At 43.8% G+C, this 27,339-nt stretch overlaps 1 protein-coding gene across 1 annotated transcript in view; it reads right to left on the minus strand.

Moving 5' to 3' along the window:
- Positions 1 to 20,690, minus strand: part of DNAH9 (dynein axonemal heavy chain 9) — a 294,112-nt gene extending 273,422 nt beyond the window's left edge. The window contains exons 1-6 of the mRNA XM_036451929.2: positions 20,217 to 20,690; positions 13,602 to 13,798; positions 7,817 to 7,975; positions 6,617 to 6,747; positions 3,630 to 3,841; positions 1,613 to 1,846 (exon numbers count right to left, since the gene is read on the minus strand). Of these exons, the coding sequence (XP_036307822.1) occupies positions 1,613 to 1,846; positions 3,630 to 3,841; positions 6,617 to 6,747; positions 7,817 to 7,975; positions 13,602 to 13,798; positions 20,217 to 20,633 (1,350 nt within the window). The 5' untranslated portion in view covers positions 20,634 to 20,690. The remainder of the gene's footprint in view (positions 1 to 1,612; positions 1,847 to 3,629; positions 3,842 to 6,616; positions 6,748 to 7,816; positions 7,976 to 13,601; positions 13,799 to 20,216) is intronic.
- Between the last annotated feature and the right edge of the window lie 6,649 nt (positions 20,691 to 27,339).

Here is a 27,339-nt window from a genome sequence, read left to right on the forward strand (position 1 = left end):
TCTGTCTATGCTCTTCCTTGTCCTTTTCCCTCCCCCCTCACCCTAGTAAATTCCTAGTCCAGTTTCTCCTGTGGCGAGCCGGCCCGGCCATGGCATACTCAGCCCCAGGGTCCCTTATGTGCCATACCAGCTCAGCCAGGTTCAGTGACCTGGGAGGGGGCATTGAAGGATTGAGAAAAGACAGACAAAGAATGAAAGCTGGGTCTGGGTTGGACGCTGTCCTCTCTGATGGAGAGCTAGTGACAGCACCATGGACTACAAGCCACATCTTTATTTTACAGCAGATGCCACCAGGCAAAGTAAGGGCCTGGTCAAGATGTTTACAATTACATGCACCTGAACTCTATCAAGCTCATAGATCACTCAGGCACATGTGGCCACATGTTCGGACCACAGGTTCAAGCTTACAGCTACAGCTGTTGGCTATCACTGTGCGGGGAGGGCTCTGCCCTCCAGGCTGGGACTTGCACGTGGCCATGAGAGGACCCCTCTCATTAGTCTGAGGCTTGAGCCTGTCCAAATACTACAGCCTCTGTCCACAGCTTCCTTTTCTGCTTACTACTTCCTCGGGCACTGCTGGATTAGGGGTTCCTCTTTCTTGCTCCCTTGGATATCCTCCATGAATCTACCTTCTTCTGCACTACGGCTTCTGGTCTAAGGGCTTCTTACAGGTGAAACTGTATTTCAGTCATGATCGTATCCCCAGGGCCTGGCTCAATGCCTAGAGAACCGCAGTGTTGAATCAATGTTTTGGAACTGAAATGAACAGATTCAATTTCATACTCTCATCCTCATAATTCTACGTTTGTGCCACTCATCACAGCCTCTTCCCAACATATCCCCCTCATCATCGCAAATCTCTCACATTCATAGCTGGAAACAGGACTTTAATTCTTTCTCAGACTTTTTTTTTTTTTTTTTTTTTGGCTGCTGTTCCTAATCTTGAACTTGACCTTGGATTTCTTACATTTTAGAATAAGGATGTATTTCATTATATTTTGTCCACCCTCTTTCTCCCAAGGTTCAGTCAGCAAATTTAGAGCTGAGAAGTGTTAAAAGACCTGTTAACCATATTAAATTCTGAGGATAAAAACTCTTAAAAGAAAAAAGCTTCATGTCTCCTTACTCTGGGCCTTAAATATTCACATTAACTTCATAAAAAATTGGGGAATGACACAGCTTTGGGCAAAAGTCACATTTCTTTTACGCTGAGATTCACTAGTCGTGCAGTTTCTGGAGCCACCTTGGAAGAGTGAAGGGCAAGTTCAAAGCAGTAGCTTTCTGGGAATCACCAGCTGCATCCAGTTCAGCTCACATGCATTTTGCACATCGAACTTTTTAGCAAGCGTTCATTTGAAACAAAGTTTAAAGGTTATGGGCCATTTGAAAATCAAATGAATTTTGCTGGCTGATTCCCTGGGCCTTCTTCCTAAATGAGTCTAGGATTAGAGTTTCCTAAACTCCTAATAGCACCACCGTTACCTGATGATCGATCCAAATGATCAGATTAATCATTTGGATCGATCATCAGGTAACGGTGGTGCTATTAGGAGTTTATACTGAATATTATTGTGGTTCCTCCAACCAAAGGAAGGCTGGCCATCACACTCACCTGCAGCACGAGCAGGCGTCTCAGGAAGCCATCCAATCGCACAAACACCAAGGAAGACTGGAAATCCCACGCCCTGACTTCCTGGCTCTCCTTGAAGTAAGTGCTGAGATGCTCCCTTCTGTCCTGAAACACCTGCTTGAAGAAGTTCAAGGTGTCCACAGCCACTTGCAGTTTTCTCTGACTCTCTTCCACCTCGCTTTTCAGGAGGTCTTCTGGGCTGAGATAATCAGAGGCCTGGAACGCAAACGTTTGTGTCACGAAGCGTGGTGACAAGTGCGGGACGTCCCACAACTTTGCCAACGTCAACTCTGACCTGAACAATAGCCCACGTATTTTGTAGAAGCACCCTATAGGAAACATGTGACTCCACCCTCAGTTCCACAGGTGGATTGGGACCTGGGTTCAAGCCAATGGTCAGCGATTGGCTTAGGCAAGTGGCCAATCAGAGACAAGGAAACACCGTGAGTCTTTCGTGGGGCCAGCTGGGGATGGGCAGGTATTTCTCCCACCTGGTCTTTGGTGACTTTCTGACTTTCTATGGTGAAATAATTTTAGTGCAAAAATTCTTTGAAACATTATTTCCCTGTCTCTAACAGACTTGTGAAGGCTACAAGGCTGAAACTGTTGGACAGCCGTCTTCACCACCACTGGGAGGGGCAGAAATAACAGGGTCCTGATGACACCACCTCTGACCTGTATGTAGGAAGCCAGGGCTGAAGCCAGACTTACCTTGGACTTTCGGGATACATGAGCCAATAAATTATCCCTTTTGGTGGACTTTCCTTACACTTTCAAACAAAAGAGTCCTGGCTGACAAACATGGAGTAATGGAGAAGTGCTGGTTTTAGGGGTCAAGCAACCTGTCTTTGGCTGGGTGACCTTTGGTGACTTAGTTAAATTCCTGGAGCTTTAGCCCACATCTTAATAACAGTTATTATTATTATTTAATGGGGATCTCCATGCATACCTCACAGAGTTCATCTGAAAATGACCAGGATCATAAAGGTCACAGCAGTTTGAAACTTGCAATGTGCCTCATAGATGTTAGTTATTATTAGCTCCTCTTTAAAAGCATTCCTTGTTTCCTCAGGGTCACAGCTCCTTAGAGGGAAACTAAGCCAATTCTGGGGGAAGATCACCCACACATCCCAAGGCTTCCCGCTCTAGTCACTGGCACATTCCTCGGGGCTTAGGCTGCCCTGGTTGATGCTATAAGGGTCCCTAGAAAGGAGAAGCACCAGGTTTGTGATCTTAAAAGTTGCTTCTCTGTAGCTCACAGACACTGAATTCTTAGCCGTAAGCCATGCATGCTCCCATCAGAGCCTCATAGTCATCGGGCTACTCTTTGAGATGGTCCTCTTGATACCGCTGCACAAAGAGGAAGGTGAGACTCAGAGCAGACAATCAATGTGGCCAGGTACACACTGAGAACAAGTGGTGACACAGGGGTTGGCAAAGAGATGCCCGACACCAGAGATGGCATTCCTAACTGTTGGGCTTCACTGCTGACTTAAAACCAGTCTGGCCCTAACTGGTGTGGCTCAGTGGATAGAGCGTTGGCCTGAGGATTGAAGGATCCCAGGTTTCATTCTGGTCAAGGACACGTGCCTGGGTTGTGGGCTTGATCCCCAGTAGAGGGCATGCAGGAAGTAGCTGATCAATGATTCTCTCTCATCATTGATGTTTCTATCTCTCCCTCTCCTCTCCTTTCCTCTCTGAAATCAATAAAAATGTATTTTAAAAAATAAAGTAAAATAAATACCAGTCTGTGAGCACAGATCGTCAGGAGGTTGAAGTTCACCACCCCTGCCCTTCAGCTTTGGGCAGAGGGAAAGGAAGACCATGTTGCAGCTCTACTGAAAACGTCGGTGTTGCCAGCTTGTGGTTAGTAACATAACTGGAGAAGGAACCCTGTGGATCATAATTGCTTCCCTGCCCTGAAAAATGCCCCTTTTCCTCTCCTGTGACTCCATGCCACCCAGCCGCTGGGAAGTCAGCGGGGACCCGGAGGACCAACCTGCTGGATGAGAAGGTTGCAGATCTCCTGGAGCAGCACGGTCAGCCGGCCCGGGGAGCAGTAGGACTTGCAGGAGGCCCAGATCAGACAGACCACGTGCAGCAGGGGCCGCAGCCGCGGCTTCAGCTCCGGGAACTCCAAGGCCTCCAGGGCTTCCAGGTGGCGGCGGAGCGGCAGCAGGTGCGTGTGGATGTCCTTCGCCTCCATCAGAGCTGGAAGGAATGAGAGAGTCACTCTCCCCGCCTGTAGTTCAGAGCCACCACATTGGAGTCCTGGTGCCTGGGAAGAGAAGGATCTGAACTTCCTAAACCAGTGGTCGGCAAACTGCGGCTCGCGAGCCACATGCGGCTCTTTGGTCCCTTGAGTTTTTAGCAAAGGCCAGCTTAGGAGAACCCTAATTAAGTTAATAACAAAGTACCTACATGTATAGTTTAAGTTTAAAAATTTGGCTCCAAAAGAAATTTCAATCGTTGTACTGTTGATACCGTGTTTCCCTGAAAATAAGACCTACTTACAGGTTTCCTTCTGAGTGAAATATAAGGCATCCCCCCAAAAATAAGCCCCCCACCCACCCAGGCTAAACATGATTCGGTCCACTGATTCTGAAAGAAATGGAGTCACAAGAAATTCACCAGGAAATTCAGGAATTGGATTGTTATGATGATGTTCCAGAAGATGATGACAAGATTGTCATTGAATAAATGAGTAAATTCTTGATACTGTAGGATTCACAGTTTGTCTGGTTTGTGTTGACAACTACCGTACTACCGTACCGTATACAGGTAATAAATTTCCTTTATTTTCATTTAACAATAAATGTGTACCATATTCTTCTTCATGGAAAAATAAGACTTCCCCTGAAAATAAGACCTAGCGCATCTTTGGGAGCAAAAATTAATATAAGACACTGTCTTATTTGGGGGGAAACAGGGTATTTGGCTCTGTTGACTAATGAGTTTGCCAACCACTGTCCTAAACCAAGAGAGCAGAGAGCAGGCTGATGAGAACTCCCTATTAGTCTATATTGCTCTTGTTCTTTCCCCTCCATCATACTGTTGCTTCCAGTTTTCCAAGGTTCTCCATTGTCCAATCAATTCCACTTCAGACAACCTTGTTCCCACACATTCTCCTACATTCTTTTGCCCTCCTTCTTTATTTACCACTCTTTTCCGATCCATCCCCACCGATTCAGAAATATTGCTTTTCCTCTCCTCTGACTAATAGGAATAATGCACATCAGATGCCTCTAAAATATTTTTATTATTCAGAGACCCACCAAAATTTCTGAGCATGTCTCCTCCTAACTCCTCTAACCAAAAGTTCTTTCCTTCCATCATCCAAACTGAGTTGTATATTTCAAGGATTTTTATTTTTATGGCAGTGTTTACTATAACTGCATTTCCCCCCAATTTCTTTTCTTTGCCATTATATACTCTACTACAAATAACTTTTTGAAGCTGACATGGGGAACCAAATCTTTCATAACAAAGACTAATGTGAATGATCATAGTCTATTAATCTATTAATGTGAAAGATATATTTGGAGCTCAAAATAACCAACTCATAAATATAACTTTACTGTACGTTGTTTGATTTCAGAGCCCAAATTACAGTCATTTGCATATCTCCCTTAGGATATTTGTCATGTCTGCGTATGACCTGTAGTATTTACTCAAATGCTTTCTGAGTTGACTCCCATTTTAACCTAAAAAAAATCATATAAAATGAAAACTTCAAATCGCTAACATAGATGAAAAACTGTTATCACCAAGAACAGTTACCCTTAACATACTTTTTATAAGTGCCTGTCTATCTCCCACAATTACTGCTCATACCAACAGTGGTACGCAAGCCCCTTTGGGGGGATACCTGAGTCATTTGTATTGGACTTAAATTGAGGACAACTACTGATTCCTCTGGGACACAAAATCTCACAGTGAAGCAATAAACTGAAGAGGTACCTGTTCCCAGGCAGCTCTATGTGCTGCAGGGCAGACTTGGGGGTAACATTTTAGGGTACAGAGGGACCTCAAAGACTAGCTACTTATGCCAGTTCTTCTCTGCTATAGGGAACATGTCAGAAACTCTACTACTGGAACTTTCCTTCCTGGGGCTGAGCGGTTTTCAAAGCCCACATCCTGACGAGAGGAAAGTGGGATGAGAGTCCACACTGCCTACGGACACAGGACACTCCCCTCTTTAATGGAACAAATAGGCCTTAATTAGCTCTGTGTTTTGGACTTAGGAAGAAAATTGTCTTTAAAGAAAGAGTGCTGGTAGAGAAAAAAAATGTTTGAAAATCACAGCTGGGATTAAGCGCAAATCACATGAAATTGCGAATACCTTTTAAAGCACATTCTGACCTCCAAGACTGAAGAGGTAGGAGGAGGTCTGGGAAGAGGAAGGAAAGAAGCAAAGTGCCCTGGTGAGGGGAGAGGGAGCCCGGGAAAAAAAATTACCTGCTTCTAATTATAGACTTTGCTGGCTCTGCAATTTTGATAAGGGGCAATCTTGCCTGGTGCTCAGATGGCCAGGAAATTGCAGTCTCTCTGACAGTAGGAATGGAAAAAGCAGAATGGAGCCAGCAGTGGCATTAAAGCCTTTTCCAGGGGCCAGGGCGAAGGGGCCTGAACCCCAGGGGTGAGAGAGAACAACATACATTGTACCGTGTGGCACAGTCAGCAAAACACTTCCATCTCTACTCCATCACGGCAGTTCGAGGCAGTGGGCGGGAGGTGTGTGCACTATATCAGGGAATGCACTAAAGCCCAGGGGGTTAGGTGTTGTTCCCTAGCTCACAGAGTGGTGGAAATGCAAACAACACAGGTCTGCTTTCCTGCTTCTAGATCTGGCCGTGTCACGCTAGGTCATGTCAGGTTGAGGGTCGTAAGGACTTGAAGCTGCTGAAATCTGAGAGAGAAGATAGTTCGGCACTAAATAAAGAATTCAAGGTAAACACTTTCATGCAAATACTTGCTGCACCTCACCTGCGGTGACATCTCTGCGCATGGCTTGGAAGGCTGGGAGGTAGCTGCTCTGAAGCTTGTCTAGAAACCCCTCCATGCTCCTCACCTTCATCGTTCTTAGTTGATCGTAAATGTATTCCAGGTCCTCAGACCTGCAACGCCAAGGAGGAGGGGAGTCCAGGTGAGCGTTGGGAAACTCAGTCCCCCTGGGATGACCCACCCCCAGACAGACAGAGAGCAGCCCTGCTCAGGGCGCTCCCACCGAGGCTGGCTCCTGCCCCACACGGCCAGGGCATCTGTTCCCAGGACAGTGAGGGCAAAAGCCAGAGCAGGGAACATGGTTCAAAGGGGCAGCTCAACAAGGCAACAGCAGGGGAACCTGCTGTGAACATCTGGTGGCTCCAAAGCTTGGCAGCTGGAGGTCATCAGCTCTTGCAGTGGGGTTTGGGGTAAGGGGGGGGGGGCGCAGGACGCACGTCAGAGTGAAGCTGCTGGAGAAGGGCCTGCGGCGGGTCAGCAGAATGGTCAGAAGCCATTCCTGCCAACAGAAACCAGGCCAGAGCATGGGACATCTCAGCATGGTGGCACCAACAGGGCACCATACCTGGTCATGTGATATGGACACTGCCCACTCAAGAGGGGGACAGGGACATCTGCTTCAAACATCTGCCTCCTTTTGAATAAAAGATTACTCAGCACGATGATGAATGGGAACAAGGAAATGGGAAGGTAGAGCGGGAATCAGCAGGAGCAATCATTGGGTCTTTCGGGGACTCTGTGGGGCTGGCACACAGCAGATGATGGGCTTTCTGGGCCTGCTAACGACTGGCTGGGACCTACGAGAGGCTATTCTGCAGCCAACTGTCACAGCCCCTCTTTTTCTGCAGATTCTTACAAAAAGTGTGTATACATAAAGGAGTACACAAGTAAAAATACATACAAAAGTGAGTTAAGTTTACACGCAGTTGAAAAAGCCTTTGAAGACATGTCAGAGGGTATAGTGACTGCAGCCCACAAAAGAAGGGGCGACTATTGAACCCTAAGGTCAGGGCACATCTCCCAGAGCACAGAAAAACTGCATGACCCCAAGGACACGAAGCTGTCTGCTCCAGGGGAGATGAGAAACACCTGGAGGTGGGACCACACTCCATGTCTGGTTCCCCCAGGCAGCATCCTCTGTAAGATGTCTACCTACTTGCCACGGTTTGAGCGTGTGCCTACCTGCTCTTCCAGAACTCCAACTCCACCCAGGGGGTGGGGTTTTCTCCTTGGAAGAGTGGCTGGGAAGAGTCCTTGTTGAGGACCACCTGCACCTGGCGACTCCATTGGATCACTGCAGACTCAATGGCATAGATGACGGACTTATCCATGGAATCCAAGCTGTGAAAAGCACAACAAGCCTCCTGAAACGTCGGAAATAACAAGGCTAGGTGGCCTGCAACCACAATGCCAAATTAAAAAAACAAAAAAAAACAAAACTGGTGGGGAATTCCATCTAGTCCAGGCATTCTTATCTTTTTGTTGGACAATAGATTGAGGGGTACTCATTTAGGAGCACGCATCCTCTCCCCAGACAAAAGGCTTATGCATGCATGCATACATAATTATTCAAGACAAGATCCCACCAGCACTCCCAAAGTTAGTTGAAGAATTTTGAATTCTGTCAATACAGAAATACACTGAACCACACAACCCTGGCTTGAATACCACTAATTTCAGCAGCCTCCCAACTTGACAAGCAAACAGTGCATTCCTCAGTGATCAGTCCTCACTGGGAGAAAGTGGATCTCGACACTGAACACATCTACCTCCCTGTGATGTCCTCATTTTAGTCTTAGTTCTGACCTCCTCGTCAAGAGGAAATAGGTTACTTCCTCCTCCACAAGGCAAGCCATCAGTCATCTGAACATCAAAATTAACTTCACTTTGTCCTCACTTTCCCAGCAAAGAATGGGATTTCCAAGCAATCTACCTTATATATCTTTTCAATAACCAAACAGGAGTACTTCAGAAAGCATTAAAATAAAAAATATATTTTGGTTTGCCTTCTAAGTCTTTTTTTAAATTTCTTTATTGATTAAGGTAATACATATGTGTCCCCATCCCCCTATTATCCCACTCATGCCCTCACCCCCCTGTTGTCTGTGTCCATTGGTTAGGCTTATATGCTTTCATACAATTCCTTTGATTGATCTTTCTTCCCTACCCCAACCCTCCCCTACCTTCCCTCTGAGGTTTGACAGTCTGATCGATGCTTCTCTAACTCTGGATCTGATTTATTCATCAGTTTATGTTGTTCATTATATTCCATAAATGAGTGAAATCATGTGATATTTATCTTCCTCTGACTGGCTTATTTCACTTAGCATAATGCTCTCCAGTTCCATCCATGCTGTTGCAAATGGTAAGAATTCCTTCTTTTTTTTACCTCAGCATAGTATTCCATTGTGTAGATGTACCACAGTTTTTTAATCCACTCATCTGCTGATGGGCATTTAGGCTGTTTCCAAATCTTAGCTATGGTGAATTATGCTGCTATGAACATAGGGGTGCATATATCCTTTCTGAGAGGTGTTTCTAGCTTCTTGGGATATATTCCTAGAAGTGGGATCACAGGGTTAAATGGGAGTTCCATTTTTAATTTTCTGAGGAAACACCATACTGTTCTCCACAGTGGCTGTGCCAGTCTGCATTCCCACCAGCAGTGCACAAGGGTTCCTTTTTTTTGCATCCTCTTCAACATTTGTTTGTTGATGATTGCCATTCTGACAGGTGTGAGATGGTACCACATTGTCTTTTTGATTTGTATCTCTCGGATAATTAGTGACTTTAAGCATGTTTTCATATGTCTCTTGGCCTTCCTCTGTCCACCTTCAAAAAGTGTCTATTTGGGTCTATTGTCCATTTTTTTATTGGATTGTTTATCTTCCTTTTGTTAAGTTGTATGAGTTCCCTGTAAATGTTGGAGATTAAACTCTTATCGGTGACAACATTGGCAAATATGTTCTCCCATGCAGTGGACTTTGATTTTTGTTGTTGTTTGTTTGTTTGTTTGTTTTTTTAAATGGTTTCCTTTGCTGTGTGCTTTTTATTTTGATGTAGTCCCATTTGTTTATTTTCCATTGCCCTCGGAGCAATATCAATGAAGAAATTGCTTCAGCATATGTCTGAGATTTCACTGCCTGTGGTATCAGGAAACCATAAAAATACTAGAGGAATCCACAGGCAGTGAAATATCAGACATATGCTGAAGCAATTTCTTCGTTGATATTGCTTTATCCATTTTGAGTTTATTTTTTTGTATGGTGTAAGTTGATGGTCTAGTTTCTTTCTTTTCTTTTCTTTCTTTTTTTTTTTTGCATGTATCTGTCCAATTTTCCCAACACCATTTACATGAAGAGACTGTCTTGACTCCATTGTATGTTCATGCCTCCTTTGTCAAGTATTAATTGGGCATAGTGATTTGGGTCAATTTCTGGGTTCTCTATTCTATGCCATTGATCTATATGTCTGTTCTTATGCCAGTGCCAGGCTATTTTAGGACCAGTGGCTTTGTAATACAGCTTGATATATGGTTTTGAGATCCCACCTACTTTGTTGTTCTTTCTTAGGATTGCTGCAAATATTCGGGGTCTTTTTATTCCAGATGAATTTTTGGAAAGTTAGTTCTAAGTTTGTGAAATATGTCCTTGGTATTTTAATGGGGATTGCGTTGAATCTATAGATTGCTATGGGTAATATGGACATTTTGAAGATGTTGATTCTACCAATCCATGAACACGCTATATTCTTCCATCTGTTTACATCTTCCTCTATCTCTTTTTTCAGTGTCCTGTAGTTTTTTGCATATAGGTCTTTTACCTCCTAAGTTAGATTTATTCCTAGGTATCTTAATTTTTTTTTGGTGCAATGATAAATGGGATTGTTTTTTTAATCTCTCTGTAAGTTCATTATTGGTGTAAATAAATGACGTAGATTTGGTATCCTGCTACATTGCTGAATTCATTTATTAAGTCTAATAACTTTTTGATGGAGTCTTTAGGGTTTTCTATGTACAGTATCATGTCATCTGCAAATAAGGACAGTTTTACTTCTTCTTTTTTAATTTGGATGTCTTTTTTTCTTCTTCTTGTCTGATCACAATGGCTAGTACTTCCAGTACTACATTGAACAGGAGTGGTGAGAGGGGGTATCCCTGTCTTCTTCCTGTTCTTAGGGGAAATGTTTCAGTTTTTGTCCATTGGATATGATGTTGGCTATGGGTTTGTCATATCGTATTTTCCGGTGTATAAGACGACTTTTGAAATGAAAAAAAGTCAACCAAAAATCGGGGGTCGTCTTATACGCCGAGTATATCTTACAAATGTACCACAAGAGGTCATTGATGAACTTATGATGTCAGAAGAACATGATGAGGATTTTGAAGGATTTTAAGCTCACAATGCTCCTCTGCCTAGAAAAACCTCTTATCATCCCAGTCAGTCACAAACAAGCATTTTCTGCAAGTTCTTCATGTAATTTTCTTTCCAGATGATGCCATCATTGTTAATGTTCTCTTTTGGATTTCTTGTTTCTCGGTCAAGTTCATGGCATTGCCATTTGTGAAGAGACCTTCCATTTATCATATCAATGTACGATATATTACAGTATGTTCAAAAAATGTCATTCATTAAAAAATTAATTAAAAAAAGAACTGGTGTTGCCTTGGAAGTGGTGGGTAGTCTTATACAGTGAATATAGGCCTAAACCTATGTTTTAACTGTAAAAATTAGGGGGTCGTCTTATACGCCGGAAAATACGGTATATGGCTTTTATCTCACTAAGTCTTAAATGAAAACTGTTCATGCCAAGAACTCAAGACCCAAATGACAAAGAAAGGGAGTATATCATTCACATTTTCATCTCATAAAACCACTTTTACTTAGTTTAATCAAAATCATATTTGTTGAGCACTGATAGTCACAAGTGATTACAGAAGATATTAAAGGGGGAAGATACTCATCTTCCTGAAATATGACCCATCCTTTAGAAAATTATCAAGTTTGAACAAAGAGAGATAATCTCAGAAATGATTATATATACATACACTGAATGTTATATTAGAATATAAAAGGAACAGGAAATGGTCATTTGTATTTTTTATTGTGAAGATGGAATATTTTTATTAAACAAAATAAGTTTTAAAGTTAACTGGGAAATTGCTTCAAATTGTTTATGTAGCAAATTACTTCCAATATAAAAAACTCATTATAAAGTACATTGCCACCTCTTATATTGCTTATTCTTCAGATCAAACCATGGACCCTAAATACACAACAATGACATTGGGAAGCTCTGGCCTCAGGGCCATCTGAGCTCATGCAGGAAGGTGCCTGTTGCCACAAACACATTAGTCTCAGGCACCTGTGGCCAGTTGGCATTTGGGAATTTGCCCATCTTCTTTGATGGAGGTCATCCAATTTAGAAGTTGCCCACTTCAGCTTTTATTATAACCTCCTCCCCCCAGATCCTCCTGAAAGGTGCATGTCTACTAATTGTGGATATCAGCAGGCCTTGCATTTTGATTCCTGGCCAATCCTCAATCTCAGGTCTCTCTTGTGTGGTCATAGTAGCTACCTCTCATTAAGCACCACTATTCTGTGCTTTGCACTGACCTAAGAACTTTAGAGCTGCCATCTCTCAAGAACTCTGAGTATGAGGAGGTGCTGAGGTCATCTACAAATGAGAGAACTGAGGCTGGGAGAGATTGAAAGATTGCTTCCAAGTGGTCTGGCCCATAGGTGGCAGAGCCTGTTTTAAAAGCTAGGATCCAGAGCTTTGCACTAAGTTCTACGGACCTTGCTTCATAGCCATTGCCATTTTATGTCGGGCACTGAGGGAAATGACAGACATGGTGGACTACTCATGGTTGTCCATCTATCCATCCATGTTGCTGTGGTGAACCAACAAAACATTTTAATATTAGAATACAAAACATCAAAAAGATGACTTTCTTTCTACTACCAACAATGGCTTAAAATGAAGTAATGAAATTGCCATAGGTATTTTTATTTTAGTGAACCAGCAAATGAAATTCTCATCTGTGTTTGAGTAATTCCCTCCACCTTGTTAGGAGTGCCCCCCTCCCCCCCGCTGACCCCACCTCCCCCACTAAATAAACCACCAACAAATCCTAGGTAGAATATAACAAAATATATCATTTAGATCCATAGCCTGGCTTGAAAGAAAAAGGAAAATCCCCATGGGACAGAAGCAAAGAAAGCTTGCAGCTGGAATGGTACACAGAATAAATGAAAATGGCAGCTATGACTCCTTAAAGGGGACGAGGCTGGAGTTCTGATGCCGTTCAGGCACAGGAGGCATGGACTCCACATTCTAACAAAGCCAGATTTTTTTCTTTTGGAAAACATCCCCCCAATTTGAGGAAAGTCTCCGGCTGCCGGGGGAGGAGGGGCTGAGTTAGTTCTATGATGTCATGCGCTGGGTGAATGCTGGGAAGTGCGTGGCTCTCTCCCAGGCAGGACCTGGGCCCTTGCCAATGATGAGACAACTGTCCCGATAAGCAAAATACTAACATCTCTAAAAGGGAGAGATCAACCAAAGGACTTATGTGCATACATATGAGCCTAACCAGTGGTTGATTACAATAGGGGGGTGGGGACATGAATCGGGAGGGGGGTTGGAATGGGAGGTTGAGGACAAATATGTGATACCTTATCAATAAAGAAACTAAAAAAAAAATACTGACATCTCTGTGGCTGCTCTCAGCCCTGAAATGATTCTGGATGGAAAAGGGCCATGATGCTGCGATAGCTTTAAAAGACTTCAGGCTGAGGGACTGGGGCGAGGGCAGTAATCAGCACAAAACACACAGTCCGAGGATGCTGGCAAACAGCAGAATAAGGAGCTGTGCAGAGTCGGGAATAGAAAAGTCGTAAAGAAATCATTCAGATAATCCAGCATCTCCCATATCTGAGGCCCATATGCCCAGGCTGGTGGCACTTACACGGTCTCACTCTCAGAATCCACAAACTCCATGTTTTCTGAGCCTGCGGGAAGAGGCAGCAAAGTTTTCCCCCTCACTTGCTCAAGGAGAACCATGAGGTCACACTGGAGGCTGTGGGCGTGCCGCTGGACGTCTTGACGTACCACAGGGGGCCAGTCCAGGTGGTTCTTCCCATTGGCCAAGATGGGGATAACGACCTGCAACAGAGGTGCACAGAGAAAGAAAGGCAGGCATTCTACTTTCGAGGCCTTAGAGAAAGACTATTCTGAGAAAGGCCTAAAAAAACTATACACACTTTTGCAGCCACTGGGCCGTAAGGCCTAATATTAAGAACTAACTGTCTTGACACCTGATACAATCAAGGAGAGCCTCAAACAGCCTATATTCCAACTTTCCTTTCCTATTTAGTCCTATATAGGCCCACCTGTCAAACAGTCCTCCTCACCAAGGGGACCAGGGCTTCAGGTCTCTGCCAGCCATCGGAGTTATTCAAACAAGCCAATTGCATCCTCCCAGCGGAACCAGTGGGAACCACACACTCTTGATAGCACAAAGCTTGCCTTCCACAGCCCCTGGCTGTTCACTCTGTTCCTAAGGGCAACCCCCCCTGTGGCCCTGGGTGGCATGGTGTCCTCCTCCTGTGGGCTGGGAGGGTAGGTGACTGATAAACTGCTGTCAGTCTCATTTAACCTGTCCCCTAACCCTAGGGCAGGAGTCTCTACCTAATCAACGGGGTGAATGGGTGGTGACTGAAACAGTCACAAAGGCCAGAGGCAAAGCATAGGACAAACTCAGGTGAAGATGACCATCTGTCTCTGATGGGTGAGGTGGCATCTTAAAAGGTAAAGCAAAGTTGAGCATCCTGAAGTTGTCTGTAGGGTGAACACCCCAACATAGTTTTGGACACCCCAAAATAGTTTCTCTTTTTTAAAAAAAAAATATATTTTATTCATTTTTCACAGAGAGGAAGGGAGAGGGATAGAGAGTTAGAAACATCGATCAGCTGCCTCCTGCACACTCCCTATTGGGTATATGCCTGCAACCAAGTTACATGCCCTTGAATAGAATCGAACCTGGGACCCTTGTAGGCCAATGCTCTATCCACTGAGCCAAACCAGTAGGGCAGTTCCTCTTCTTTTGGTGCCCATCTGCAGACCCAGAGGTGAAGATTGTAAGTAAATCTGAACCAATGAGAGTCAGGCCGAGTCTCCTATCTGAACTTTGGAAGAAGAGAATCATTCTCTTTTCTATGAGTGGCCATCATGCTACCATGTGGAGCCTTTGGACAGGGTCAATCTGGAGAAGAGGGAGTTTACAGAAGGAGAAAGACCAAAACCTGTGACATCATTTGAGCTCCTGCTCTTGAACTTTTTGAATTAGTTTAAATGGAGTTTTCTATTACTAGCAACTTAAGAAGTTGTCATTAATATAACTCACTAGGAAACTCTGTCAGTCAAATGCTCATTCTAATGGAAAGGGAATGCTATAAAGAAAAATAAAATCCAGGAATGTGAATAAGAACTGTTAAGTAAATAATGAAGAGGAAACATGGACTTACGATTGGTTGGGTTGTTCCCTATATGACTAATAAGTCTGTGTGGCCATAAAATAGAATATATGGGTCTAACATGTGAAATCCAAGAGGATGATCCTTGTCTGATCTGTCTGGAAGTAATCATTGAATTGAGAAGTTCTAATCACAGATGAACACAGAGTTCCAAGGAATAAAATGTCACAAAATGAGCTCTTCTCACATTCATGTTGAGAAAGGACTCTTTGGACCTAGGGGAAGAAAGGATAAATAAGAGAGGGGAGAAAGTATAAGAAGAATTTTCCTAAGATCTCAAAGGCAGGTACTGTATCTTATTTGATCTTTATATACAGACAATCCTCCCTTGGATTTGGCATACAGATGTTCATAGAAAAACTGAATGTATTTCTGTCTCAAGAAAAAGTGGTAGATGGGTTTGGGTTGAACTTTGGATGGCTTTGAGTGATAGGAAGATAATGAATGTGAACTTTCTATGAAATTAAAAGCAACCCACTCACTCAATGAATATTTATGGAGCATCTACTATGTGTTAGTATTGTTTTAGGTGCTAGGAAGATATATCAGTGAACAAAGCATGAAAAGATGACTGACCTCACAAAGTTTATATTCTAGTGAAGTAGTCACAATAAGTTCTGCACAGGGGTTGTGGGGAGCAGGTAGGGAGGATCAGGGAGGGGTTGCAATTGCAAATGGAGAGATTGGTTCAGGGATCATTGAGACGATAACATCTGAACCAAAGACTGGGGAGGAAAGTGCTATGTATATTCTTGGGGCAAGTATAGTGTGGTTGGAAGGAACAGAGAATGCAAAAGCCCTAAGGTGAGAGTATGCCTGGATCAAGGAGCAGCTAGAAGCTGGAACAAGGTAAGAAGAGTAGGGGGTGGGGGAGGGGTCAAGTTACATGCAGCCCTGCCTGTAGAATTTTGATTTTTACTCTCAGAGAAATGGAAATCATTGAAGGGTTTTGAACAAAGGAGTGACATGATATTATTTCAATAGTATCACTTCCGCTGCTGTATTGAACTTAGACTCTAGGGGGCAAAAGTGGAAAAAGAGATCAGCAAGTTATTCCTATAATCTAATACAATACAGAAGGCAGTGGCTTGGCACGGGGAAGGGGGAGGGGGGGAGAATAGTAAGACGTGCTCTGATTCTATACACATTTTGAAAGCTCAACCTATGTGATTTCTTAATGAATTCCTTGTAGACCGGAAGAGGGGGAGAACAGTAGTGAGGATGACTTCAAGGCTTGGGATTTGAGCAACAGGAGGAATGGAGCCGCCATTAACCCATGTGGGGGAGAATAAGGGTGGTGTAAGTTGTCGGGGGACTTCTGGGAATGTGTGCTTGGACACATTAGAATTTTATACATCTACTGGACTTCTCACTGGAGACACTGAATAGCAGTTGGATATTGTAGTTAAGAGTTCAGAGGAGCAGAAAAGGCTGGAGGTAACACATGTGGGACGTGGCAGATACAATGGTTTATAAAACTCTAAAATTGAATGAGTATCTCCAAAGGAATTGAGACGAAAAAAGGCCCAAGGAATGAGCCCTAGGGATCTTCAATTTGAAAGGAGAGGGGGTCATCTTCAGTGGAAACTGAGAAGAAATGGTCATGGCGACAGAAGGAAACCAGAGGTGGAGGGCCCCAAAGCAAGTGAAGAAAGTTCTTCCAACAGGAGAGGGTTATCACGAGCTGGGCCAAATCCCACTCACAGGAGAAGCAGGAAAAGGACCAATAAATGCCCATCTAATCTAGACTAGTGGAGGTCATGGTGAGCAGTATGAGGGTAAAGCCTGATAAATGAGTATGAGATAAAACAGGAAACGAATGGGACACAATAAGAACACTAGACAATCTACTATGTAGGGGATCACAGAAATGGGAAGGTAGGTGGTGGGAGGAATGAGGATTTTGTTTGTTGAGAATTATCTAGTGGAGAGGGGGGGGGGGGAAGAATACAGGAGACAGGAGAATTGTTGGTGCTACCTCCTCAAGATGAGAGTGGATGGTGTTCAGAGCACAAGTGGCAGTTTTAGTTTTAAGGTTGGCAAAGGCTGACAGCAGACAGCCCATCTACAGCAACGGAAGTAGAGTATATGAATACAGATATTGGCATAGGAGGTAGATAAGAGTTTGTGGAAATTTTATTTTATTGCTTCCATTTGTTCAAACCAAGAAAGAATCAAGAGCATCACAGAATGAGGTTGAGAGAAGAGCTTTTGGAAATTTGAGGGGAGGAAAAAGAAAGTATGTATTAGTGATTAGAAGAGCAAGAAAGGAATTGGAATAGACGTGTGGGGTGTCTGCTGGGGAGCATAAAGGTCTCCTAGAGGTTCTGGATCCTGAGTTTAAAGTGAATGCTGCTGGTTTCACACAGGCCCCATTCAACTTCCTGGGTGACGGGGTGCAGTAGGCGGAGTTGATTTCATCAGGATTGTCATTTTGCCAAACCAGTGCAACAAAGCAAGGCACAGGCCAGTCGGGAGCTCATGCAAGAGAATAAGAATGATGGAACCCAGCACTCAAGGTGGGTCGAGGGCAAAGAGCACGGGTGTGGGTGAGGGCAGTGGGAAGACACAGGATCAATGGGTTGGAGGTGCTGGAAGGTCATGGGCCTGTAGTAGTGGGAAATAGATAGGAGTGAGCTGAAAAGACAGGGCAATGGTCAGAGAGGGTATGGTTATTGGTAATGTGAGGTCTTGGGAAGAGATGGTGAAGGCAGGGCAGGGATAAGATCCCTGGATGAGAAAATTCAAGGCCAGGTTATTGAAAGGATCATTCATGTGTCTGTTGAAATAGCCACATGTTAACACAGGAGTAACCTTGGCTCCCAGAGTCACAGGGAACTGGGAGCCCAATCCTAAAGGAGTGAGGGCAGTGCCATCGTTATATGATGCAGCAATGAGGACAGTGGGTGGCTTCATCTTGGGATGGCAAGAGATCCAAACTGGAAGCTTTCAACGTGAGTCTGGAAGCAGCAAGGAAAAGAACACACAGCCCACCTCCAGGCTCAGAGCAGAGGGCTGAGGGGGGAGTACAACTCAGTACCCCCATGAGAACTGGGTTTGGACAGAGCAAGGTGGCAAGGATCGGTCAGAAAAGTGAGGAAGCTTTCAAGAGGGATGCAGAGGGCCAATAATTCCCAGACTGTATGGATCACACTGTTCCCGGGGTCCTAATATTTTATTTCTAAGTTTCATAACAACCCTACAAGGTAGTTTGACCCTGACAGAGATGAGCTAATCTGCTCACATCACACTGATGAATCTGACAGAATCAGGAGTTGTGTTTTGTTTTTATTGTATCAGCATTTTTTATGTTTGTTCCTTCTATTTTGTTATATCCCTCTAGGTTGAAACACCCAAAACAGAAAATTATATTAAGAGTAAAAGCATTTAGCTGGATAATAGAACATATTATTGTAACATTTTCCCAATACTATTCATCCTATTTTGACCTTAGTATCCTTTTCTTTTTTTAATAAATGTTATTTTTCAATTATAGTTTATATTCAATATAGTTTTGGATGAGTTTCAGGTGTAAAGCATAGCAGTTAGACAATCATATATAAAGCGATCCCCCCCATATTTATAGTACCCACCTGGCACCACTATAGTTATTATAATATTATTGACTCTATTTCTTATGCTGTACTTTACATACATCCTATACTACTTTGTGACCACCAATTTGTACTTCTTAACCCCTTCACTTTCTCCCCCATCCCCCTCCTCCTCTGGCCACCATCAGTTTGTTCTCTGCATCTATGAGTCTGTTTCAATTTTGCTTGTGACAGAGCCAGCATTTGAACCCAGGTCTGTCATACTGCAAATCCCATGCTCTCTCTACAAAACAGACCTTCAAAACAGCACCCCAGTTTCAGAGCTCTAGGATAGATAAGCTGGCAGCAGGAAATAAAATGACTGGGGGAAGGATTTTATCCTCTGACCAACATCATCCCTCATGTTACCCCCACCACCACCAACTACCCCCACCCTCATCTACCCACCACACAGTGTGGGAGACTGTCCCAGGCGGGACCTTTTGGTTTAGTGAAGCAGAGTGGAGAGGTGGAGGACGAGGGGATCCGCAGACAGAGAGGAGAGTAGGGAGGGGAAGGACAGGGCTTCAGGGATGGGGGTGAGCAGAGGTCTGAGGTGGGTCAGGATCAATTTCAAGGTGCATAAAAGAAGGTGGGAGAAGAGTGGTTGAATGGCCTGAGAATTGCTGTTAGAAGTTTTTAGATATAAAAGTAAATACCTGGAGGTATTTTAAAAATAATTTTATTTACAGTTTTCCAAGAATAACACATTTACATGGTGCAGATTTTAAAAGGACAAAAGCTTTTACAGTGGAAAGTAAGTCTTCTACCTACTCCTGTACCTCAGCCACCCGGCCCCAGGTGGATTACTCTTAATGAGTGTCCTTCCTTTCTGCTGTCCTTCCTTCCCTATCTCCCTATTTCCCCCTCCTTATTTCCCTTCTACTTCCTCTATTTTAGATCTCCTCTCTCTTCTTTTCTCTTTTTTATCAGAAATGATAGCTTACTATATATAAAACTGCAGCTTTAAAAATTATCTTAAATTGCAGCATTATCCACAATAGCCAAGCGATAAAAGAAACCTAAATGTCCATGCCTAGAAGAACTGATAAAGAAAATGCAACATATACATAAAATGGAATATTATTCAGCCTTAAAAAAGGGAGGAAATTCTGTTGTGCTAACACATAGACAAACCTTAAAAGGAGGCCAGGCCCAGCAACTCTTCACTCTGACGCCTCTAGCCTTGGCTTGAACCCTTCCCAGGACAGCACCTGGTGGTGGTCCTCTCAGTCTCACTCTGACCTGGCCCTCCTCAGACTTCCCAGCTGGCCTCTCAGGTGACACCCCTGGTCTGAGTTCCCACCCAACCTCACCCCCATCCATCCCACTTTCCAGATTCAAACTCTGCAGGAGTCCAGGTCCTCCAGGGCCCCGCCCCGCCGGCCAGGCTCCGCCCACAGGCCCTCCACCCTGTCCCCTCCCAGGCCCGCGCAGGGTCACCACCACCCTCACCTCGGAGAGCAGCGCGGCCAGGTGCTCCAGAGGCGCGGCGGGCACGTCCCCGCAGAGCACCGCGCCGCGGAGGCTGCAGGGCCCCGGCGGCTCGGGCCCGGTGCGCAAGAAAAAGAGCCCCTTGGCGCGGGGCGGGCCGGACTCCGGTCCCGCGTCCAGCCTCGGCCATAGCGCCAGGCCCCCGGGCCCAGGCCGCACCACCAGCAGCGGCCATGGCCCCTCGGCAGCATCGCGGCCCAGGAAGGCTTGGAGCAGCCGCTCCGCCTCGGCAGAGCCCGCGCAGCGCTCCCAGGCCCCGGCCGCCGGCCGCAGGCTCCGGGCCACGCAGGCCCCCAGGAGGCGCAGCCGCGGGTCCACGCCGGGTTCCTGGTCCGCGTTCTCGGGCTGCAGCGCAGCCGGTTCCGCGGCGCTCGGCATCCCGCGCTAACTCAGGCTGGAGGCGGTTTCCCTAGCGACAGAGACGCGGCCGGGACTCCCGCCTCTGCTCCCCTCCTATTGGGCGCCTGGCTTCTGGCCACGCCCCTTTCAGGCTAATAAGGTAGGAGAGGGACGTCCAGGCGAAGGGGCGGGGCCGCGTCGCTGTTGCTAAGAGACCAGCCGAAGCTCCAATGTAGTGTTTGGTCTCTTGGATTGTAGGTGCTCCAGGGTGATTGTGTTGGTCAATGGTTTATTGTTGAGGTGCGTGGAGGGGAGATCAAGGATATAAATGCTGTTAAAAATCCTGCTGGCTAAGGTCAGATTAAATTCTTTAGAAGTCTCCAGACACTGAAAATATTATTGCTCTCCAATCTATTTCAAACTTTAACACAATGTCAAATCATAAAAAAAAAAAAAAAAAATGTAAGGGAATTCAATGAAGTTTTTATTTCTTTGGAACAGTGCTTGTATGTATGGCTATTGGACATTTGAAATATACTGGGACGACTGAGGAACTGGATTTTTAATTTTATTTAAATTTAATTTCTATCAGCTCAGCATCAGCATGTTGATATAAGTTGTAAAAATGATATATCCTTAGCTTCGCGCTTTGTCCATGTTTTAACCTGACAAATGTGAACTCAGACTCTGAGATCACTGATTTCCATGAATATGGCCCCATCAGTTCTCAGCAAAGCACCTTTAAATATGTAGGATGTTCAGAGCCTCCCCATCCTGCTCAGGTTTCTGGGTCTTGCCTTCAAAAAGGGATACTGTGAAGCACCTTTCCTGACCTCAGAAATTAGCATTCGCCACCTGCTGAGTCTTTCTCTATCAGGATATAGACAGCTTAGCCTTTTACATGCTGATAAGGTGTGAATGGGACCAGACAGCTTGAGGCCTGCAGGTCTGAAAAAAGCTCCCCTCTGCCCTTCCACCCTTTTAGTCTCCAATCAGAGAGTGCAGACTTCTGGGTAAAAGGGACATGTATAATGGGATTCAAAGAAATAGTAACAGAATAAGCACTTCTCAAAAGCAGCTCAGCTAACAAGAGCCCCTCAGGGAAAGCTAGTAGCTAGAAGATAAAATGATGGATTTTATAATAACTGGGGCACCAGAAGTATTATGATGAAAATATCCACATTAGGAAATGAATTCCTGCCCTGGCTGGTTTGGCTCAGTGGATAGAGCATAAACCTGCGGACTGGAGGGTGCCAGGTTCGATTCTGGTCAAGGGCACATGCCTGGGTTGCCAGCCTGATCCCCATTGGGGGACATGCAGGAGGCAACCAATCAGTGATTCTCTCTCATCATTGATGTTTCTATCTCTCTTTTCCTCTCTCTTCCTCTCTGAAATCAATAAAGATATATATTTTTTAAAAAGAAAATGAATTCCTATTTTATGAAGAGAGTTTGATCACTGCTAGATTAAACAGTAGGCAGACCAGCTATGAGTAATGGGACAAAGCAAAGGCACTAACACAAATTTTAAGATGGCTTTGATAATCAGCCTATCAAAAAAAGAATCAGGGGAAAATAGAAATGTTGGGGGCTTCTCACACATATACTTTTCTAGAGATTTTACTTTTCACATGGGCAGGCACCATTGCCGTTTTAATGCTTAGAGCCTCCAAATGTGTCAATCCTGCTCATGTTTTGTATATAGAGTGAATTCAGTGTCATTAAGTTTCTGCAAAGCCTTCAAATACAGTTTCTGCCACCTCTACCATGGCCTATTTTGCCCTTCATTCTCTTTGTTCCTTTGCTCCAATTTACATAAAAATAGAAACACAGGCACCTGTGAAGATTACTTGAAAATGTCTGTGTGAGTGAAGGCTCCTGAACACTGGCAGTCTAGCTTTTGCTTTTTTTTCTTCCAACATCATACCTTAATGTCCTTTTTAGGATAGATTGGGAAGTGTGTGTGTGTGGGGGGGGGGGGGGGGGGGGGGGGGGGGGGGCAGAGAACAAGTATATGGGAATTATTTAAAACAATTGGCATTGCCTTTATCCTATCTAATAAAGAGGGAACATGCTAATTGACCCTCATGGCATCACAAAGATGGTGGCACCCACAGCCAATAAGGAGGGAATATGCTAACTGACTGCCATGCCTTCAAAGATGGCAGCACCCACAGCCACAAGATGGTGGTGCCCAATCCCCTCAGCCACACCAGGGCATCTGCCTCCAGAGTCCCCTAGTTGTCTCAGCCCCCAGCCACCCAGGGCCGGCCTCAGGTGCAGGCAAGCCTTGGATGGTGGCTGCTCAGCCGCCCAGCCCCATCCGAGGCTCAGGTAACCAGAGCCGGCCAGGGCTTGTGCTGCTGGCAGCAGCACCAGCAGAAGTGTGATAGGGATGTCTCCTCCTCCTGATTGCTGGTTGCCTCCCGCCCCTGAGGGCTCCTGGACTGTGAGAGGGGGCAGGCAGGGCTGAGGGGATTGGGCACCACCCCCCCGCTACAGTGCATGAACTTTCATGTGCCAGGCCTTTAGTACTGTATAATTATGATTAAAAGATGAAATAAGAAAGTATATTAATTATCTATTGTGTAACCAATTATCCCCAAAGTTAGCAACTTAAAATAGCAATCGACATTTATTATCTTGCATAGTTTATAGTGGGTCAGAAATTTAGGTGCAGTTTGCATGGTGCTTCTAGTTCAGGATCTCTTATCATGTTTCAGACAAAATGCCAGCAGGGGCTTCATCATCTGAAGGCTTGCCTGGGGCTAGAGGAGCCACTTCTAAGATGGTGCACTCACATGGCTGGTGAGTCACTGCTGGCTGTGGGCAGGGGCTTTAGTTTCTTGGTAGGTGGCGCTCTCCATTGGGTGCTTGAGGGTTCTAATAACACTATGGATGTCTTCCTTAGATCAACTGACTTAGGAGACAGACAGAAATCACAGTCTCTCTGATGACCTAGCCTTGGAAGCCACACACTAATAATTTCACAATAATCCTACTAGTTACAGTGGTCCACCCCACTCAGTGTAAAAGGGAACTATGCCAGTGTATGCACACAAGGACACAGGAATCATTGGGTGCCATCTGAAAGGCTGGCTATTTACTACAAAAGGTGTTAAGAAAGGTATTGAGGTTTTGTAATTGTTTGAATGAAATCATTTCCTTTTCAAAAATTAGAAACAAACTTGCTTCCTTGAGCATAACAATTTTTATATCAGATTTTTTGCTTGAAATGACTATGCATAATTTCTGTTCAACACTTTCTAATAATGGTCTCTCTAAATTCGAGATAGTCATCATTGACAAGAAATTTGTTCACACAAGCAAGTAATACAAAACTTGAAGCCTTTTACAATCATTCAAAAATTAATAGTTGACATATTTATAGAATCTAATTGCTCTTCCTGTTCTCTCTTGACAAATATTATGTTGAAAATTCTGTGATGCTACTACTGGGTATTGAATATTAGTCAACCTTTCTATGTCAAATATTTCAAAGCAATGATGAAGTTTTAATTCAAAGTATGTGCAGGCTTGTTACAGTAGTCTCCCAGCAGCCATCTCAATGCCACTAAATGAAGACTTTGGACACAAACAGCAGATGCATTGCATTCATGTATAGAAGGAGAGTCTAGGCTGCATGGGGGTTCCATCCAGGAGACATGCATAAGAATATGGAGTGTTGAGGAGACAAAATGGCAGAAGAATAGATGGGCAGATTCTGAGCCCTGTCCTGGAGCAGAAAGAGAGAGCAGCTGAAGGTGTAGTGCTATGAGTGTTTATCAGCAAGCTGGGAGACATCGAACACTAGAAGAAACTGCTGAGGGGCTGCTGACAGAGGTACCCCTCACAGGGAAGCACCCACGTGGGGCTATGTCCCTTCCTGGAGCTACCTACCGGCTTGGACTGGGAAACCTTGCCATCTTGAGAGGAAGATTGGATCTTGTCAGAGGCCTGAATATCCACAGCCACAGCGACCACCAAGCAGCTGTGACCTCCAGTCCTCAGACTATTCAAAAAAATTCAAGAGGAAGGAACACTTCCAAACTCCTTGTATGAAGCCATCATCACCCAAATACCAAAACCAGATAAAGACAACTCAATGAAAGAGAATTACAGGCCAATATCCCTCATGAACATAGATGCCAAAATCCTCAACAAAATTCTAGCAAATCGGCTCCAGCAGAGCATCACAAAGATCATACATCATGACCAAGTAGGATTTATTCCAAGAATGCAAGGATGGTACAATATCCACAAATCAATAAACGTGATACATCACATAAACAAATTGAAAGATAAAAATCATATAGTCATATCAATTGATGCAGAAAAAGCATTTGATAAAATCCAACACCCTTTCCTGATAAAAACTCTCAACAAGGTGGGAGTACAAGGATCATACCTCAACATAATAAAAGCTATATATGATAAACCCACAGCCAACATCATACTCAATGGGCAAAAACTAAAACCATTCCCTCTAAGAACAGGAACAAGACAGGGATGCACACTATCGCCACTCCTCTTTGACATAGTACTGGAAGTACTAGCCATTGCAATTAGACAAAAAGAGGAAATAAAAGGCATCCAAATTGGAAAAGAAGAAGTAAAGTTATCCTTATTTGCAGATGACATGATATTGTATATAAAAAAACCGAAAGACTCCATTAAAAAACTAATTGAGTTAATAAATGAATTTGGCAATGTCGCAGGATACAAAATTAACGCCAAGAAATCTATGGCATTTCTATACACCAACAGTGAACTTATAGAAACAGAGACTAAAAAAGCAATTCCATTTACCATCGCAACGAAAAAATTAAGATACCTAGGAATAATCTTAACTAAGGAAGTAAAGGACCTACACGACACTGAAAAAAGAGATAGAGGAAGATGTAAACAGATGGAAGAACAAACCATGTTCATGGATTGGTAGAATCAACATCATCAAAATGTCTATACTTCCTAAAGCAATCTATAGGTTCAATGCACTTCTCATTAAAATACCAACGGCATATTTCACTGACCTAGAAAGAACTCTCCAAAAGTTCATTTGGAACAATAAAAGACCCCGAATAGCCACAGCAATCGTGAGAAAGAAGAGTAAAGTAGGAGGGATCTCAATACCAGACTTCAAGCTGTATTACAAAGCCAGTGTTCTCAAAACAGCCTGGTACTGGCACAAGAACAGACATATAGATCAATGGAATTGAATCAAGAACCCAGATATCAACCCAAATCACTATGCTCAATTAATATTTGACAGAGGAGGCATGAATATACAATGGAGTCAAGACAGTCTCTTCAATAAATGGTGTTGGGAAAATTGGACAGATACATGCAAAAGAATGAAACTAGATCACCAACTTACACCATACACAAAAATAAATTCAAAATGAATACAGGACTTAAATATAAGACGGGAAACCATAAAAATACTAGAGGCATCCACAGGCAGCAAAATCTCAGACATATGTCAAAAGAACTTCTTCACTGATACTGCCCCTAGGGCAATGGAAGCTAAAGAGAAAATAAACAAATGGGACTACATCAAAATAAAAAGCTTTTTTACAGCAAAAGAAATCATCAATAAAACAACAAGAAAGCCCACTGTATGGGAGGACATATTTGCAAATGTTATCACTGATAAAGGTTTAATCTCCAACATCTACAGACAGCTTATACAACTAAATAAAAGGGAGATGAATGATCCAATTAAAAAATGGGCAATGGACCTAAATAGAACATTTTCAAAAGAAGACAGAAGGAAGGCTAAGAGGCACATGAAAACATGCTCAAAGTCACTAATTATCTGAGAGATGCAAATCAAAACAACAATGCGGTACCATCTCACACCTGTCAGAGTGGCCAACATCAACAAATCAAAAACAACAAGTGTTGGCGAGGTTGCGGAGAAAAAGGAACCCTTGTGCACTGCTGGTGGGAATGCAGACTGGTGCAACCACTGTGGAGAATAGTATCGAGTTTCCTTAAAAAACTGAAAATGAAACTCCCATTTGACCCAGTAGTCCCACTCCTAGGAACATATCCCAAGAAACTAGAAACACCAGTCAGAAAGGATATATGCACCCCTATGTTCATAGCAGCACAATCTACAATAGCTAGAATCTGGAAACAGCCTAGGTGCCCGTCAGCAGATGATTGGATCAAAAAACTATGGTACATCTACACAATGGAATACTATAAAAAATAAGGAATTCTCATCATTTGCAGCAACCTGGATAGAACTAGATAACATCATGCTGAGTGAAATAAGCCAGTCAATGAAAGAGAAATACCACATGACCTCTCTCATTTATGGATATTAAAGAACATTATAAACTGATGAACCAAAAATCAGATATGAAGACAGTAAAGCAACAAGCAGACTCAAATTACAGCTGGGAGGGTAGGGAGACCTGGGGGAGATAAGAGATCAACCAAAGTACTTGTATACATGCATATAAGTACTAACAATGGACACAAAACTCTGGGGAGGGAGGGTAAGTATGGGAGGGGGGGCAATGTTAAAATATGTACACAGATAATAATTTAATAAAAAAATATTTTAAAAAATGGAGTGTTGCATTGTTCACAACAGCAAAATCATGGGAAACAAACAAGTGTTCATCAATGATAGAATGGAAACATAAATTGCGTATATCATTCATGGAATAAAATACCATACAGCAGTGAAAATGAATGGACTACAGCTGTATGCACCAACATGAATGAACCT

This window comes from Pipistrellus kuhlii, unplaced genomic scaffold, assembly GCF_014108245.1.
Source record: "Pipistrellus kuhlii isolate mPipKuh1 unplaced genomic scaffold, mPipKuh1.p scaffold_m20_p_23, whole genome shotgun sequence".
NCBI classification, from domain to species: Eukaryota; Metazoa; Chordata; class Mammalia; order Chiroptera; family Vespertilionidae; genus Pipistrellus; species Pipistrellus kuhlii.